Source organism: Pelmatolapia mariae, linkage group LG23, assembly GCF_036321145.2.
Source record: "Pelmatolapia mariae isolate MD_Pm_ZW linkage group LG23, Pm_UMD_F_2, whole genome shotgun sequence".
In the NCBI taxonomy this organism is placed as follows: Eukaryota; Metazoa; Chordata; class Actinopteri; order Cichliformes; family Cichlidae; genus Pelmatolapia; species Pelmatolapia mariae.
The window spans coordinates 18,812,088-18,826,378 of record NC_086246.1 but is presented as its reverse complement, the minus strand read 5'-3'; the positions used below and the strand labels follow the sequence as shown (position 1 = coordinate 18,826,378).

Genomic DNA, 14,291 nt, shown 5'->3' with positions numbered 1-14,291 from the left:
TAGGGCCATAAGTATTTGGACAATGATAAAAAAAAATTCAATTTTCAATCAAGATGTGACTGAAGCACAGACCTTCAGAATTAATTCAGTGGGCTTCATTATTATAGATTTTTAAATTATTCTGATGCCGTCATTACAGCCTGATGACAGCGTCCTTTACCTGCATCAACATCTAATTGATGTCGATTTAAGTTGTCTTTCAGTTTATAAATTAAACAATAATATAACATATTTTATCAATTTTATCATACGTGCCAGTTAAAACCTATTAAGGTATAAAGTCTGTGGTGTCAAGTAGTATTACTCACTAATGCTTGTATCAGTCTTGTTTGATTGATTAACCTGCATTCAGCACAAATAAACCATTCCCGTTGTGCATTTAGAGCATAACACACTTTACATTTTTACAATTACAGCCCCGAATACAAAAACATTGGGATGCTGTGTGATATGTAATTAAACACAAGGAAAAGATTTGCAAATATGATGAACTCATCTTTTATTCAAAATAGAAAACTGCAAATAGAAACTGCAAAGAATTTTTATATCCAGTACATAACATCATCACAAGATTCCAAGAATCTGGAGAAATCTCCAATGTCAAAAAATAAATACTGGATGCCCGTGATCATCAGGCCCTCGGGCAGCATGCATTAAAAGCAGACGTGATTCTGTCATGGAAATCACTGCATGGACTCAGGAACACTTCCACTGTTCACTGTGCCACCCGGTTAAAGCTCTATATGCAAAGAAGAAGCCATATGTTAACATGATCCTGAAGCGCTATCGTCCCCTGGGCGCTGATCCTCTGAGCAAACGGTAATCTAAGTGGACTGAGGCGAGTTGAAAAACTGTTCTGTGGTCAGAAGAATTCACATCTGAAAACGTGGATTCTTTATCCTCAAGGAGAAAGGAACTATTTGCACTCAGGCCAAAACTCTGTATCTCTTATGGTGTAAGTGGATAAGTGCCTCGGGGACTGGCAGTTGGCACATCTGGAAGGGCACCAGCAATGCTGAAAGTTATATACAGATTTAGAGCACCATATGCTCCCATCTTTTTCAGGTAAGACCCTGCATGTCCAGACGTTTCACCAAGTGAAACATTTGGAGTATCATGAAGCAAAAAAAATGACAAAGACAAAAAGAATCACATACAGTACTGCATCTTCTCACTTTAAACCTTTGATAAGTTTTGCATGTTCTGCATGTGTATGTCTGATTACATTTACATTTTACACAGCATCCCAACACTTTTCGGAATTGGGTTTATGCATGAAAGTTAACAATCAGGTATTATTTTTGTTATGAGCCCAACCTTACCTCTCTGCTCATAGAAACCACCCTCTGTGTGTGCTGGGCCTCTGTGCACAGCTGCGAGTCCTCCATCCTCTGTCTGTACATCTCGAACTCTGCTAGAGCCTGAAGACAACAAGCACAACAGTGTTACATAAAGACAAATATGGAAACATACAACTGCAATATAACACACCCACTCCTGTATTATATGTTAAGTTGATACTATCCAGTTTTTTACACCTAAATAATCCATTAAAAAGCTACAACATTAAAACATACTATGGCTTAAAGATGACAACGTAGGAATATGTGAAGCAATACACAAACTAAGCAAAGCCTGGCTCGATACAACCAAACTAAATGAAGCCACGTGGTGCCCGGCAGCGCTGAATGACCTGTCTCTTCATGTGTTCGTGGAGCTCTACAGATTCCTCCAGACTGGCAAGCCGCCGCCTCAGATCCGCCTCGTCCGCCATTTTAGTCTTGTACTGCATGATCTTGTCTCTGGTTTCTGTCACAATGTGTTGGACCTGAGCAAGAGGAAAGAAAGCAGCCAGTGCTTTAAAACAGAATTAAATGGCAAAGTTCAGCTCAGGTTTAGGCAATTACAATTAAGATGATTATGAGCAGGATTAAAACTGTTTTGTTCTTTTCCAAAGTGGAAAAATATCATACATTTACAAACAGAGTAGCAGGAAATAAGACCTAAGGAGAAATATGTGAAAATAAATAAGAAAAAGGGGCCAGCACAACACCGTGGACTCCAAGAAATGTTGGCAGGTGGAGAAAAGTCTCACTTTGAAAATTTAACACTTGAAAGAAACACTAATTTAATTAACAATCTTGCAGACTACGGTGCACTAGAGCTTCCCTCTAAAAGAAATACCAGTGAAATTAAGTAGATTTAAACCAGTTTCGTAAAGGCCAAGTTCACGTCCTCAAACTCTGCCCACCACTGAATATAATGGGTTTTGATTTGGTGCCAGACTTATTCTGTGTCTTTGAAACCAGTTCAGAAAACTGTAACATTTAGAACATAAGGCAGTTGGTGGTAACCATCCACACCGATTACACTGAATCAGCTGAACCCTTTGAATTAAGTGGACAATCTGGGGGAACTCTGCTGTGCTCACTGTATGTGAGGTTGGAAAAAAAAGTCCTGGTGATGTGATTAATCACATAATTTCATAATACCTGTGGCACATTACAGCTGAACACATTAAGAAGGAACCTTATAAATGTGGATGTTTCTATAGACATCAGGGCACAGGGAGTGTAAAATGATGACTTCTTCACAGATTTGACCCAGATTAATACCTCTGGGAGATTTTTGGAGTCATGTGTTTAACAGTGAGCATCATCAACCCTAAGGAAGCTATACCACAAACTAGTGCTGGGCGATATGACAATATATATCGTGTGGACGATAGAAAAGTGTCTATCGTGCCATTTGTCTTCTATCGTTTATATCGTACTAACCCAAATTTTATAAATTATTACATGAAATATATAATTAACCCTTTACAACTGGTCGGAGCAGGTGCACTCCGTTTTACCTAACTATTTTTAAATCCCTGTAGAACTGGAACCACATAAGGTAGTGCAATAATTTTTTTTTTGCATGTGAAACCGGAGTTGTACTTACATCTTATGCCATTAGCTTGTCCAAAGTCACGGTTTCCTTCCACATATAACTTTGCAAAAATTGCATAAGAAGCACTTGCAGCAACAAAAACACAATATTCCAAAATTGCAGCAACAAAAACACAATATTCCAGAAACAGGCTTTGCCGACGTTCATAAGACTTCCTACGTTGGCATATACGTCAGCGCGAACTATCGCACGTCCGCCATTACCTGCCCGAAACCGGAAGTGACGTCATTTTCGCGAAAGGGCCTTATAAGCCTATGTTGGTGTTTTTAAAAGACATGTTTGACTTTATGCATTTCTGTATCGTTTCTGGGATGCTTAGAACTCAAATTACACTGTTGGAAATAGTTTATTTTGATGCATTATAATATTTATTTTCATTTTTCCTGTAGTATATAAAAATTAGTGTATCTCAAAAATAAAACTATGAAGACACTCAAAATAAATTTCTCGTGGTTGGAAACTTTTGTATTTACAGTTTTGAGGGATACACCGCTTAAATTTTTTTTAACTAGAAATATATGTAAAAAACAAAAAAACGATTTTCAATTTTTTTGTAGTTTATTGCACTACAAGTTTTTGCAATTTATGTAGTTACTATGGACTTAATGCATACATATTATTAAAATTTGGGCTATAACGGTTGTATTGATATATGGAAACTTGAAATACTCCCACAAATGGCACTACAGCATGTAAAAACATAAAGATAAGCTCTGGCGGACTTGGTTCTATGGTAGGTCTTAAAGGGTTAAATAGCCTGTGGCAAATATATTAGTGTTGTCTTCTCACTATACATGCTCTTAACTTTATGCAAGTAAATAATATGGTATAAAAAAATGATATTTTTCGCAAAGAAACTCCGTCTCGTGGTTTGCTGCTGTACGTGCACCCGGATTTGCGACATACTTTACGGTAACTCAGAACAAAGACTGCACCCTCGGCACTCGCTGTTTACAGACTGCGTACTTTCCAGATGACCACAGGTCAGGTCGTATATCGTGATATATATCGTTATCGTGATATAAAATAATTCATATCGTGATAAATATTTTTTCCATATCGCCCAGCACTACCACAAACCACTGGAAACATCTGTACCTGCCATGGTGATTTAGCTGTGAAGCGAATTAATCAGCTGAGAAGTCAGAACTTTGCATCTGGAAACAGCTGTGGGTAACAGATGCTCTTAAGATTTAAGTTCATCTTTAGTTTAACTTTCCTAATCACCGCCTCAGTCAAATTAAATAAACTGTTTACTGTAATTGCACAGACAAAAAAAAAGATCCAAGTGAAACCGATAAGCAGCAAGAATGAAGAGGTCTACGTGGGCACCCCTTTCTGCAGTGCTGACCTGCTCGCTGCAGGAGGGTGGCAGACAGCAAAAACATGGTTAGCCTTGATAACAAAACTGCAGTTTGCCACTGAATTTGCTCCTCTCCTCTCCACAGTGAATAAATTCCAAACAGATGACGGGGAAACCTCACTAAGGAGAATTCTGCTTTACCACACTTTTATAATGTAAATGAAATAACACCATTTAAACACACTTTCATTCGCACAGCAGCTTGACACCACAAAAGTGACAAACCACATGGCTGTTTATCAATTACAGAGTATTTTCCTCCACATAATAACAGGGTGTTCGGTGTCTGTACCTCGTCCTCGTGAGCTTCTTTCAGGGACTCGATTTCTTCCTCGTGCTCATCGTTCTTGGTGTTGAGAGCATAAATTACCTGGAGAAATGAGCAGAATTAGATGACAGAAAGAAGACAGGAAAGAAAGCTCTTATTAACTGTTTCAATATCAGATCAATAGAAGTGAAGACTAAGCTCAGCTCTGCATCGAGAGTGCAACAAAATCAATACCAACAGCATCAGGAAAGGAGAGAATTATGTTTCGTGTTCTGATTAAAGACAGTCACACACTGAGCCAGGACTACGCTACACACAAAACACAACAAAAGTCCCAGAACGGGAGGTGGGGGGCGAGTGGTCGGGTGTTCGATAATAAATTTGGTGCAAAGGAGATAAGTGAACATTTCACAGTAAGCACAGACATTCCTGTGGTCACAGGAAAGCCCTCTACTGTCTGCTGCACATTGCACAAGCCTAAGTGAATAACATCTCGTCAGTCATGCTTGCTCTCTCTCTACCAGGAATATAAGTAGGTTTTACAAGTGCTGGAGGTAAATGATATGCAAGGGCTTTGAAAAAAAAAAAAAAAAGCTTAAGCTTCAGCAAATTGAAGCCTGCAGGGAGAGCAGCTAATATTCAGTCACGGTCAGCTGAATTACAGCCCCGCTGGCATCGAGACGAGCGGGTCCACCTTTTACTCCATTTACAGGTGAGAGGAAAAGGTTACATACAAATCTACAGCAAGAAGTGGACATAAAGGTATAGTGGTGGGGGATATTTATCCTTTATGGGCACACTGCTGACGTTTTAAACACCACTGGGATCAACAATTGAGTAATCATCACTGCAGGGTATTTGCAACTTTATTAAACTTCACTGTACTCAGCAAGAAATGCTAAAGCCACTGCTGTGATACATACTGTATCACACCAACTCAATATAACAGCTGTTTAATATTCTATATTACACTTGATTTCCTAGTGCCTTTAAAAGCAGCATTATTTTGATTTCGCTGCTTTTGCTTGACTTAAAGGGGATCAGCAGCTGTGACGTGCAGAAGGCTACATGCAGCTGTACCACCTGAGGTAGAGCCACCCCAGGAGAGATGAGCCTTACTACGGCCTTTAAGCGATCTTAATGATAATGAATGTGACCCAGTAACTGGAATCACACTGAACAACTATGTAACTAGTGCCTCTGGGCTTTGTCTTAGGCCCCTTTTTATTTATTATTTGTCTTCCTTATCTTTAGGTAACATTTTAGGAAGTTTGGCATATATTTTTATTGCTATGCTGATAACACCCAGCTTTATCTGTCTACTGAGCCTGGAATGACCCTCCCATGTCTTCTCTCGGTGACTGCTTACGCATTCGCAATGCAAAATTCAGAATTTTCCAGTTTCAAACTTGCCGTATGTACACTGAATGTGCTACGTCCTCAAAACTTTATCTTAAAAAAATGCACCGTGAAGAAAAAATAAGTTGACATGAGACCACGTGGGAGGCAGAGAAATCATTTCAGTGAGCCAACTGACCCGGAGCAACATCTAGCTGCATGTCTGAGGTAAAATAGGATAATTGTACGTTTTTCATCTCATTGTATTTTCAGTACTGGTGAGCGTTTTGAGCTACAAGCACACTTGTTGCCAAATGTAGTGGTCTGATTGTACAGATCTGTTTATTTTGATTTATTATTTCGGACTGGATTAATTCTACGGTGTCTTTATGCAAACTGTGATTTTATTATTTATTTGCTTGTAAGGTGTCTGTGAGTTCTATAAAGAAAAAAGTATTCTCATTGTTATTAATTTGGGCACATTTATGATTAAGCACCAGATATTCCAAAGTATCTCTGTCGCTAAACGAGAAATATCTTCACCCCTGTGGAGGCCACAGACATCTAAGTGATGCTGATTTTCTGCATATAGTGACTGACATTTCTCTGCACATTTAGATAAAAAAAAAAAAAAAAAACTCGAGGCAGAGGAGGGAGGATGCCAGTGCACAGCTGACACGTTTGATGGACGTTATCTCATCAGGGAAAAAAAAGATGCTTATTTCTTCTTGGGGTTTTTTCTTTCTTTTTTTTTAAACCACAAATAGGTCATAATGCATGATGGTTTTAGTTGATGGAGAACTTGCTGTGATTTTGTAGTGCAGTATGTGCTAAATGCAATTTGCAAAGGAGTGGACCCACACTTGCAGCCGAGGAATTGCAAAATAAAACAAATAAGCCATGAATCTGAATTAATCTGAAATAAAATTAAATTAAAATAATTGATCTCTCTTCCCTTTAACCACTGCCTGGTATCCTTTACACCTGTAATCTAAAAGAGTGACATACGATCTGCTCATTTGTGTTTTTCCACTTTACAACAATCCCGCCTGAATGTTTTTATTGGTGCTAAGCTGAAATTTTGTCATTGGTTATTTTATGTTTTTAAGCTGGCAGCAAAATCAGTGAGAGGAAGGTGGATTTCAACCCTCCGCTCTCTTTGAGAGTGAGCCTTGATTCCCAGCAGTGAGTCTGCCGTGGAACTGTTCCTTCAATTATACATGATTATTTTAATGACGCTGCTGTGCCTGCTGCTTTCATCTCCTTCTTTCCCTCCTCTCTCTTTGCTCCCATCCTTTCATCTCCCTTTTTTGTTCTTTATCTCTCCTCCTCTCTTCTCTCCCTTCTCTCTCTTACACTTTCTTCTTTGTCTCGCCATCTCGCAAGGATGAAGATGCCTAACATCTCTACTTGTATCCATGGTATAAAAGTGAGACTTGAGTTCCATAAATAATTTCTCACGGAGCAATTGTGTCAAAGTAACCCAGCTGGAAATACCACTGATAAAACCTTACTTGGTAATTAGATAGTGTTATTGACTTGGACTGTTAATGAGTGATGAATTTACTGATGAAAAAGAAAAGTCAACAAAGCTTTTCATCTACATAAATCATTTCGCAAAGCTGTCAAACACTGATTACGGCTTTTCAGATTTAATGATTTGCAGCTTTTCAATGTTTGGTGTCACCATAAACTAGATGACAGTGTTTCCAACTCATAGACTTTATTTGGGAGCGCTGTCCAGGTGTATTACAGTTTTTCTCGATTGGTTTGGCTCATTTCTTGAAACCGAGATGACATTCTCAAAACCATAAGGTCATTTGGCCAAACAGTCTTACAGTGCTGCCCAACATTATAGCTCACTAGCAAAATCAAATATCTTTCCCCAAACTCTTCGTCCATGCTTCAAAAGCAGATTCCTTTCCCATATAAAAGGTCAGTACAGTCAAAATAGCACAGATCCTTCTCAATTGCCTTGGCACATGTGCATTCATTTAGTGCTTTTGTCAGAATAACCTGGATGGTTTAGCACAACACCATGGATCCCCTGCAAAAGCTCATATCTCTCCCAAAAGAGTTTATCCATGTGTCAAAACTAAATATCCTTCCCATATAAATAGTCAATGCCCCCAAAATGCATTATACCTTTGGCATTGTTTTAGCACTGCAAGTCAAAATGCTTAGACGTTTTGTCACTGAGGCACAGGTCTAGCAACAGAATACCACTATGAATAAAACCAAAAGATTTTACAGTAAAATCAGCCTCCAATACACCACTCATACTCAAGGAAACTGTAAACATTTTTATTCGTACAAAGAAATGTTAACATTAGAGAACATACTGTGAAAAGAAAACATATACAGGATTCTGTAAATGTGAACAGTTATAAACACAAACAAAAAAAACAAAAAAAAACTCTAGCCTACCATACTGTAAATAAAGTTTCAGAACTATAGTACAGTAGTATTTTCAGTGGTCGCCATTGTCACCCTCTCTTTCCTGGCCACCATCCTCATCCTCCTGGCCATCGACGCGCTGCTCTCTGTCAGGCCATAAATTCTCATCCACATCGCAACGGATATTTTCTCGTGCGATGCAGCGAGGGAAGAAACGGCGTGAATGTCTCAACCATCCCCTACATTGATCCCCTGTGATGTCCTCACATGCAGCATCCATTGCATGCAGCAGGGCCCTCTGGTCTTGAGCCTGATGCTCATACACCCTCCACCTCCAAGCTGAAAAAAACTCCTCAATTGGATTTAGGAAAGGAGAGTAAGGTGGAAGAAACTCCATTAGCATCCTTCTACACCTCTCTCATTTTCTGGGATCAGATCAGTATAAAGGTGGTCCAAAAAATTGAGGAGCTTTTGTGTATTGTAGGGCCCTAAACTGGGAATGTGTGTGGCCACACCTCTTTCTGATATAGCGGCACACATTGTTATATTTGCTCCTCGCTGGCCTGGGACATCCACAGTGGCTCGGTGGCCAATGATGTTACGGCCACGCCTTCGACCTTTGGCCAGGTTGAAGCCAGCTTCATCAACGAACACTAGGATGTGAGGGGTTTCGTTGCCTTCTAATGCCATTATTCTCTACAATAGAATAGACATAAATCTAATCAGTCAAGTAGAGACAGATACTGCAGGGAGGATCTAAAGTACTGTACAAACAGGGAGTGGAAAACTGAAGACAATTTCTAGGCAAAATGCTCTAGTCACACAAAGCTGGATTCTGAAGGTGAAAAGGATAACGCAAAACAAAAAAACAGTGGTAACCATGTCTTACTGTAATAGTGTTACAATGATAGACAACCAGTAGTTGACTTACATGCACATACTGGTACCGCAGCCCTTTCACTCTGTCAGAGTTTCTCTCAAATGGTACCCTGTAAATCTGTTTCATGGTCATCTGATGTTTCTTCAATACCCGGTCTATTGTGGAGATGCTGATAGAGTTTATATTTTGGAACATTACATTGTCTAGCAGGATTGCATTACGCATCTGTCTCAGTGTGATGGCATTATTTGCAATGACCATGTTGCATATTTCTCGTTCTTGTTGTTCATTTAGAAGTTTTCTTCTGCCACCCACTTGAGGCTGTCGTCCAATCCTAGACATACAAGTCAAAGGTCAACACTGTAAATTTGTTACAAAATGAGTTACCAATGTAATTGTACTGCTGTCTTATGGTACTAGAAGTGTGATGCACTGCACAGTGACTGGAATACTATTCACAGTATTTTCTCCATTTTTTTGTCTTTGTCATTTTTATAGTATCATATAACATCACATGACGATATTACAGTACTCTAGGCCTACACACACACCAACACTGAATAGTTCACTAGCATAGTTCTGTACCTGTTTTCCCTGCGAAAGGTTTGGATGATGGAGGAGACTGTAGACCGAGGCACATTAGGCTGCACTCGGCGACCTGCCTCTGCCATTGTGAGGCGATGGTTTATAACGTGGTCAATAAGGGTGGCCGGGATTTCATCTGGGACATCATGGTGCCTCCGTGCTCCTCGGCCTCTTCCCCCTATTCCTCCACGCATTCTCACTCCTCCTCTTCCTCTTCTTCTTCCTCCTCTTCCTCGAGCAGGAAGTTGCTGTTGTACTTGGCGAGGTGCTTCCATGTTCACACTGCAAATGAAACTGGCCCCGGGCCAAGCTCTGTCTATATACGTTTGGCAGCAGTCATGATCATAGACAACACCTGTCAGGTATCTGAACAACCTGTTTGATTGGTCATCTGAGATGTGGGAAACTGCTCCTTCGTTAGTTCTAATTTCACCTGATTGATTGTCAAGTACTGTCATAACTTTATCAAATGTTCCAAGATATTCTTTCATGGTATTATATCTTTGACTAATTTTGACAGTTGAACAAACAATTGTGCATATGATGACTTACACAATGAAACCATGCTGATATGTTTTGGAGTGAGTGACCATTTCACTGAAAAATCAACTAATCAGTTTAGATCGGCAAGATCTATTTATTTGGAAAATGTGCTAAATGTGGGCTCATTGTGCTAACTGTAGCTACTTGTACATAATCATTTGAAAAGAAGCACAGAGTCACTTGAGACATGTACTAAAGCATTTGCAATTTGATTAAACCAATGAAAAATGACATTCTGTTGTGAACAATTGCAAGGTGGTTTGGAGATTTGTCCATGTTATTTTGAGAATGTCATCTCGGTTTCAGGAAATGAGCCAAACCAATCGAGAAAAACTGTAACTGTGGGAAAAGTATAATTGGCCACTCAAGGAGGCTTGGAAGACACTGCTCAGCTGACAAATGGAATTAGGATAAGCAGAAGAAGATGGATGGATGGATGGATGGATGGATGGATGGATGGATGGACGGACGAATGGATGGACGGATGGACGGATGGATGGACGAATGGATGGATGGATGGACGGACGAATGGATGGACGGATGGACGGACGAATGGATGGACGGATGGATGGATGTTTCTAACCAACTAGCCCCAGTCCATCTTGTATTTTCCTACCAGGTTGCTGTTTTGGCAGCCCTCGATATCATTCAGCTGCCCCTCTAGAGAGGCTCTTCTTCTGTTGTAGACTCTTCTCGAACTACTGTGGTGATGACAGTTCTTGCTCAGCTCTTAAGACACTCTGTGAACTGGAAGGCCAGTCTAACAGGGGATTTATACTTAAGTACTTAAACTTAGACCGCATACCTTTCTGAAACCCTGTACCATAACATATGCCGTAATCTGATGTAAACCTACCTAAAAATGTAACTGCACATCATCATGTGCAGGTATAAATGCTGGCAACGGTGGCTGCTACTTGTGTAGACTACACCTTAGTATAAATTAGGGATAAAAAGAGCCTGTGACAGGTGGAGAGGTTGTTAACAAGCTGCTATGTTGAGCTCAGTGAGGCTGCAGAACAGAGCAACAACTACTGCACTTACCTGCCGTCCATGAAAGTGGAGTTAGAGCTCATCTACAAGACAAGAAACTTACTGAAGAGGCAGCTGCACATATTGGCCATTAATTTATTGGTCACACAGTACACTGGGAAACACTGATAAAAAGTTAATTGGTTTTGAGGTTAGCCAGAGAACATTACCAATAAGAAGACCGTCTGTGATGCGCTTTGTAACATTTTCTGCGATTATACGATGTAGTCAGTGCAATATCTTTGAGACATCCAGCCAGAATTAAAAGAAGACTTCAATTTACACAAGCGTTTGTAGATGTGAGAGTGGATTAAAAAATATGTAAAACTGTCCAACTTAAACTTTTGCCTTTTATTCTATAGTAGTCTCTAAATCTGATATCGACCATGGAGCGGGACCAATACAGGATTTTTAAGACCAAAGCCAATATTTGGCAATTTAAAAAATCTGACAAATCCTTGCTAATATAATACGACAATGCAGGTTAAAAATAATGCAACTTTAGTGTTAAAACAAGTCGTGGATTACTCGTGTAATTTTAAGTGTAATCTAAGTGTCCTCTGGTGGACAAACTACATCATCAACATCAACACATAACATGATTACATGGTGGTTCTTCCTTCTGTTATTTGCTTTTTTACAATATATGTGTTGATACTGATATATTAATGCTGCCGATATATCAGTCAGGCTCTAATAGTTGTTATGATGTGAAACTATTTGACTGCGTGCTCTTAATCTGAGCAACTAAGTGGTTCATTACTCTTTAAAGAGACCTAAGATTTTTACTGTAGCTGTTCTGAATTTTTCCACATTAAACAAATCTGCAGCAGGTCAGATTTACAAACGTGATAAACATTTTGTGCGTGGTTGCATAGAAGCAGACTGTAACACTTGCTTGGCTCAGATTTTAGGGTGAAAAAAGCAAACACAGTGTGATATGTGTCACTCTCAGAGCACTACAGTACAGCTAGGTATGTTTAAACAGACTTCACTGGCATCTGTCTACCACACAGATGCAACCTGACACGCCATAACAAGCTGATTAATGTTTGCAGCAGCAGAGAATGAGGAACTTCCAGCCATGATAAATGTAGCACAACTGTGTGATTTTAAGCAACACACACAGTTGAATATATAACTATCTATTTATCTGTATATGTTTAATGTAGCCATTAGGAGGGGGTTGTGGAGTTCATGCACCAGCACTTGTTTCGTGTTATTTTTACCTAACAGGTTCCCAAAGAGAAATGCATGAAAGTGAAGCAGAGCATGCACACGTCCACTGCTGGATATGACAAGTTTGACAACAAAAGGAAGAGAACGACAGCCAATAGTTTCTGCCTTTCTTCTCTGCTGGAGGTCTCACAGGAACATTTTCTGTCCTGAGGCTCCAATCAAAACAAGCCTAAAGGCAATACAACAGCCTGCAGCTACACACAGTTATTTAGTGCTGGAAAAAAAGAGCACAAAAACATCATGAAACACCTTTTTGTACCACTTTTAGTGTTGCTCATCTCACTCTACTGGCATTAGGAATAAAAAACTACAGTGTGCTTCAAGAACAGCTAGATAGATATATATATGGGAGATGTATTTATCTCCCATTAACCCAACAGGTGGACTAAACTGTGCAAAAAGCACATGAGATGCAGAAAAGAACATGACCTGCCTTGCTAGTTCTAGTTTAGCCTTGATATTTTAACATAATTATTCGTAACACAGCGAAAAAGCTCATCTTTCAAGGGCAACACCTAACCCCTGTTAATGGCTCTGCAGCCTCCACCGCAGGTTGTCTGTGAACCCGAGGAAACCTGGGAGTGTGATGGAGAGCAACACCTTGGTAGTGTGCTTCCAAAAGTAGACTGAGTGAGAAAGCCTTGGAAGCAAACCATTAATTAATCTTCAAGGGGGTTCACCTACAGAAGCCTTTTATGATCTTTACTTCTTCTAGATATTGTTGTTGACCAAAGTCTCCCTTTCAATCATCCAGGATCAAGCTGGTCGACTTGCTGGACAGGAAAAGGGAACTACAGAAGCTTGTTAACACCACTTTTTGCCCTCTGCAAGCCAAAATTTCAGAGTATTATCTTAAAATTTTGAGTTAGGTATCTCAGATTTCCAACTTACTAACTCGAAATGATGAAAAAATACCTCAAAATCCATCAGTGGTGGAAACAAGTGAGCAAGTAGATAACATTTAATAGAAATACAGTCTAATTTTGTGGGAAACACTGAGATATCAGTGTTCAAAGAAGTGCTATCAGGAAACCATGGTAACTGAAATGAGGCTATTTTGAATCAATCAGGTCCAGCTTTAAAATGACTATTTGAATAGATTAAAAAAGTTTCCTGCTGCGTCCTTTTACTCCTCTCAGAGTGGTATAAAATTTACACCCATTAAAGCATCATAGAAGAGTATCATTAAAGTCGATCAGCTGAATTCCACGCAGCACGTGTTTAATCAATCAAACAGAACCGCATCTATCATTACAGACTGTTTAACAGCAAATTCTCCTCCGAACTTAATGCACAGAATTTACAGTCGGAGTCCTCTATCATCGAGGCCTCAAATTTAGAGCTTCTGTGTGCAGGATGGATAAGGGATGATGCTAAAAATGACAGTGGGGGCACCCAGGAGGGATCTCTCTGAGGCTAAAGTCGATCACTATTGATCAAACCGTGGGAGAAAGGTCACTAAAGCCTGGAGAGGAACAACTGCAGCATTTGGCTCTGACAAAACTCTGTTGCTCTGCTCTTGTCATTTTCAGAGGATTACCATCATATGCACTAATTAAAGGATTAATGAAAGCCTGGCTCTCAGATGCGCTGTAGTCTTAATGGGATCCCTCGACATTTGAGCTTTTAGTCCAATGTTTTCCTTCACCAGACGCGCCATGAAGTGGCAACACAGGCTCTGTTAACAATTAGCC

General features: G+C 39.7%; 1 protein-coding gene across 4 annotated transcripts in view; it reads right to left on the bottom strand.

The window, feature by feature from the left end:
- LOC134621351 (protein FAM184A-like) overlaps positions 1-14,291 on the bottom strand; it is a 72,563-nt gene that overhangs the window by 52,903 nt on the left and 5,369 nt on the right. For all 4 annotated transcript variants that reach the window (XM_063467811.1, XM_063467810.2, XM_063467808.2 and 1 more), the window contains exons 2-4: positions 4,608-4,685; positions 1,694-1,828; positions 1,323-1,421 (exon numbers count right to left, since the gene is read on the bottom strand). In XM_063467811.1, the coding sequence (XP_063323881.1) occupies positions 1,323-1,421; positions 1,694-1,828; positions 4,608-4,685 (312 nt within the window). The remainder of the gene's footprint in view (positions 1-1,322; positions 1,422-1,693; positions 1,829-4,607; positions 4,686-14,291) is intronic.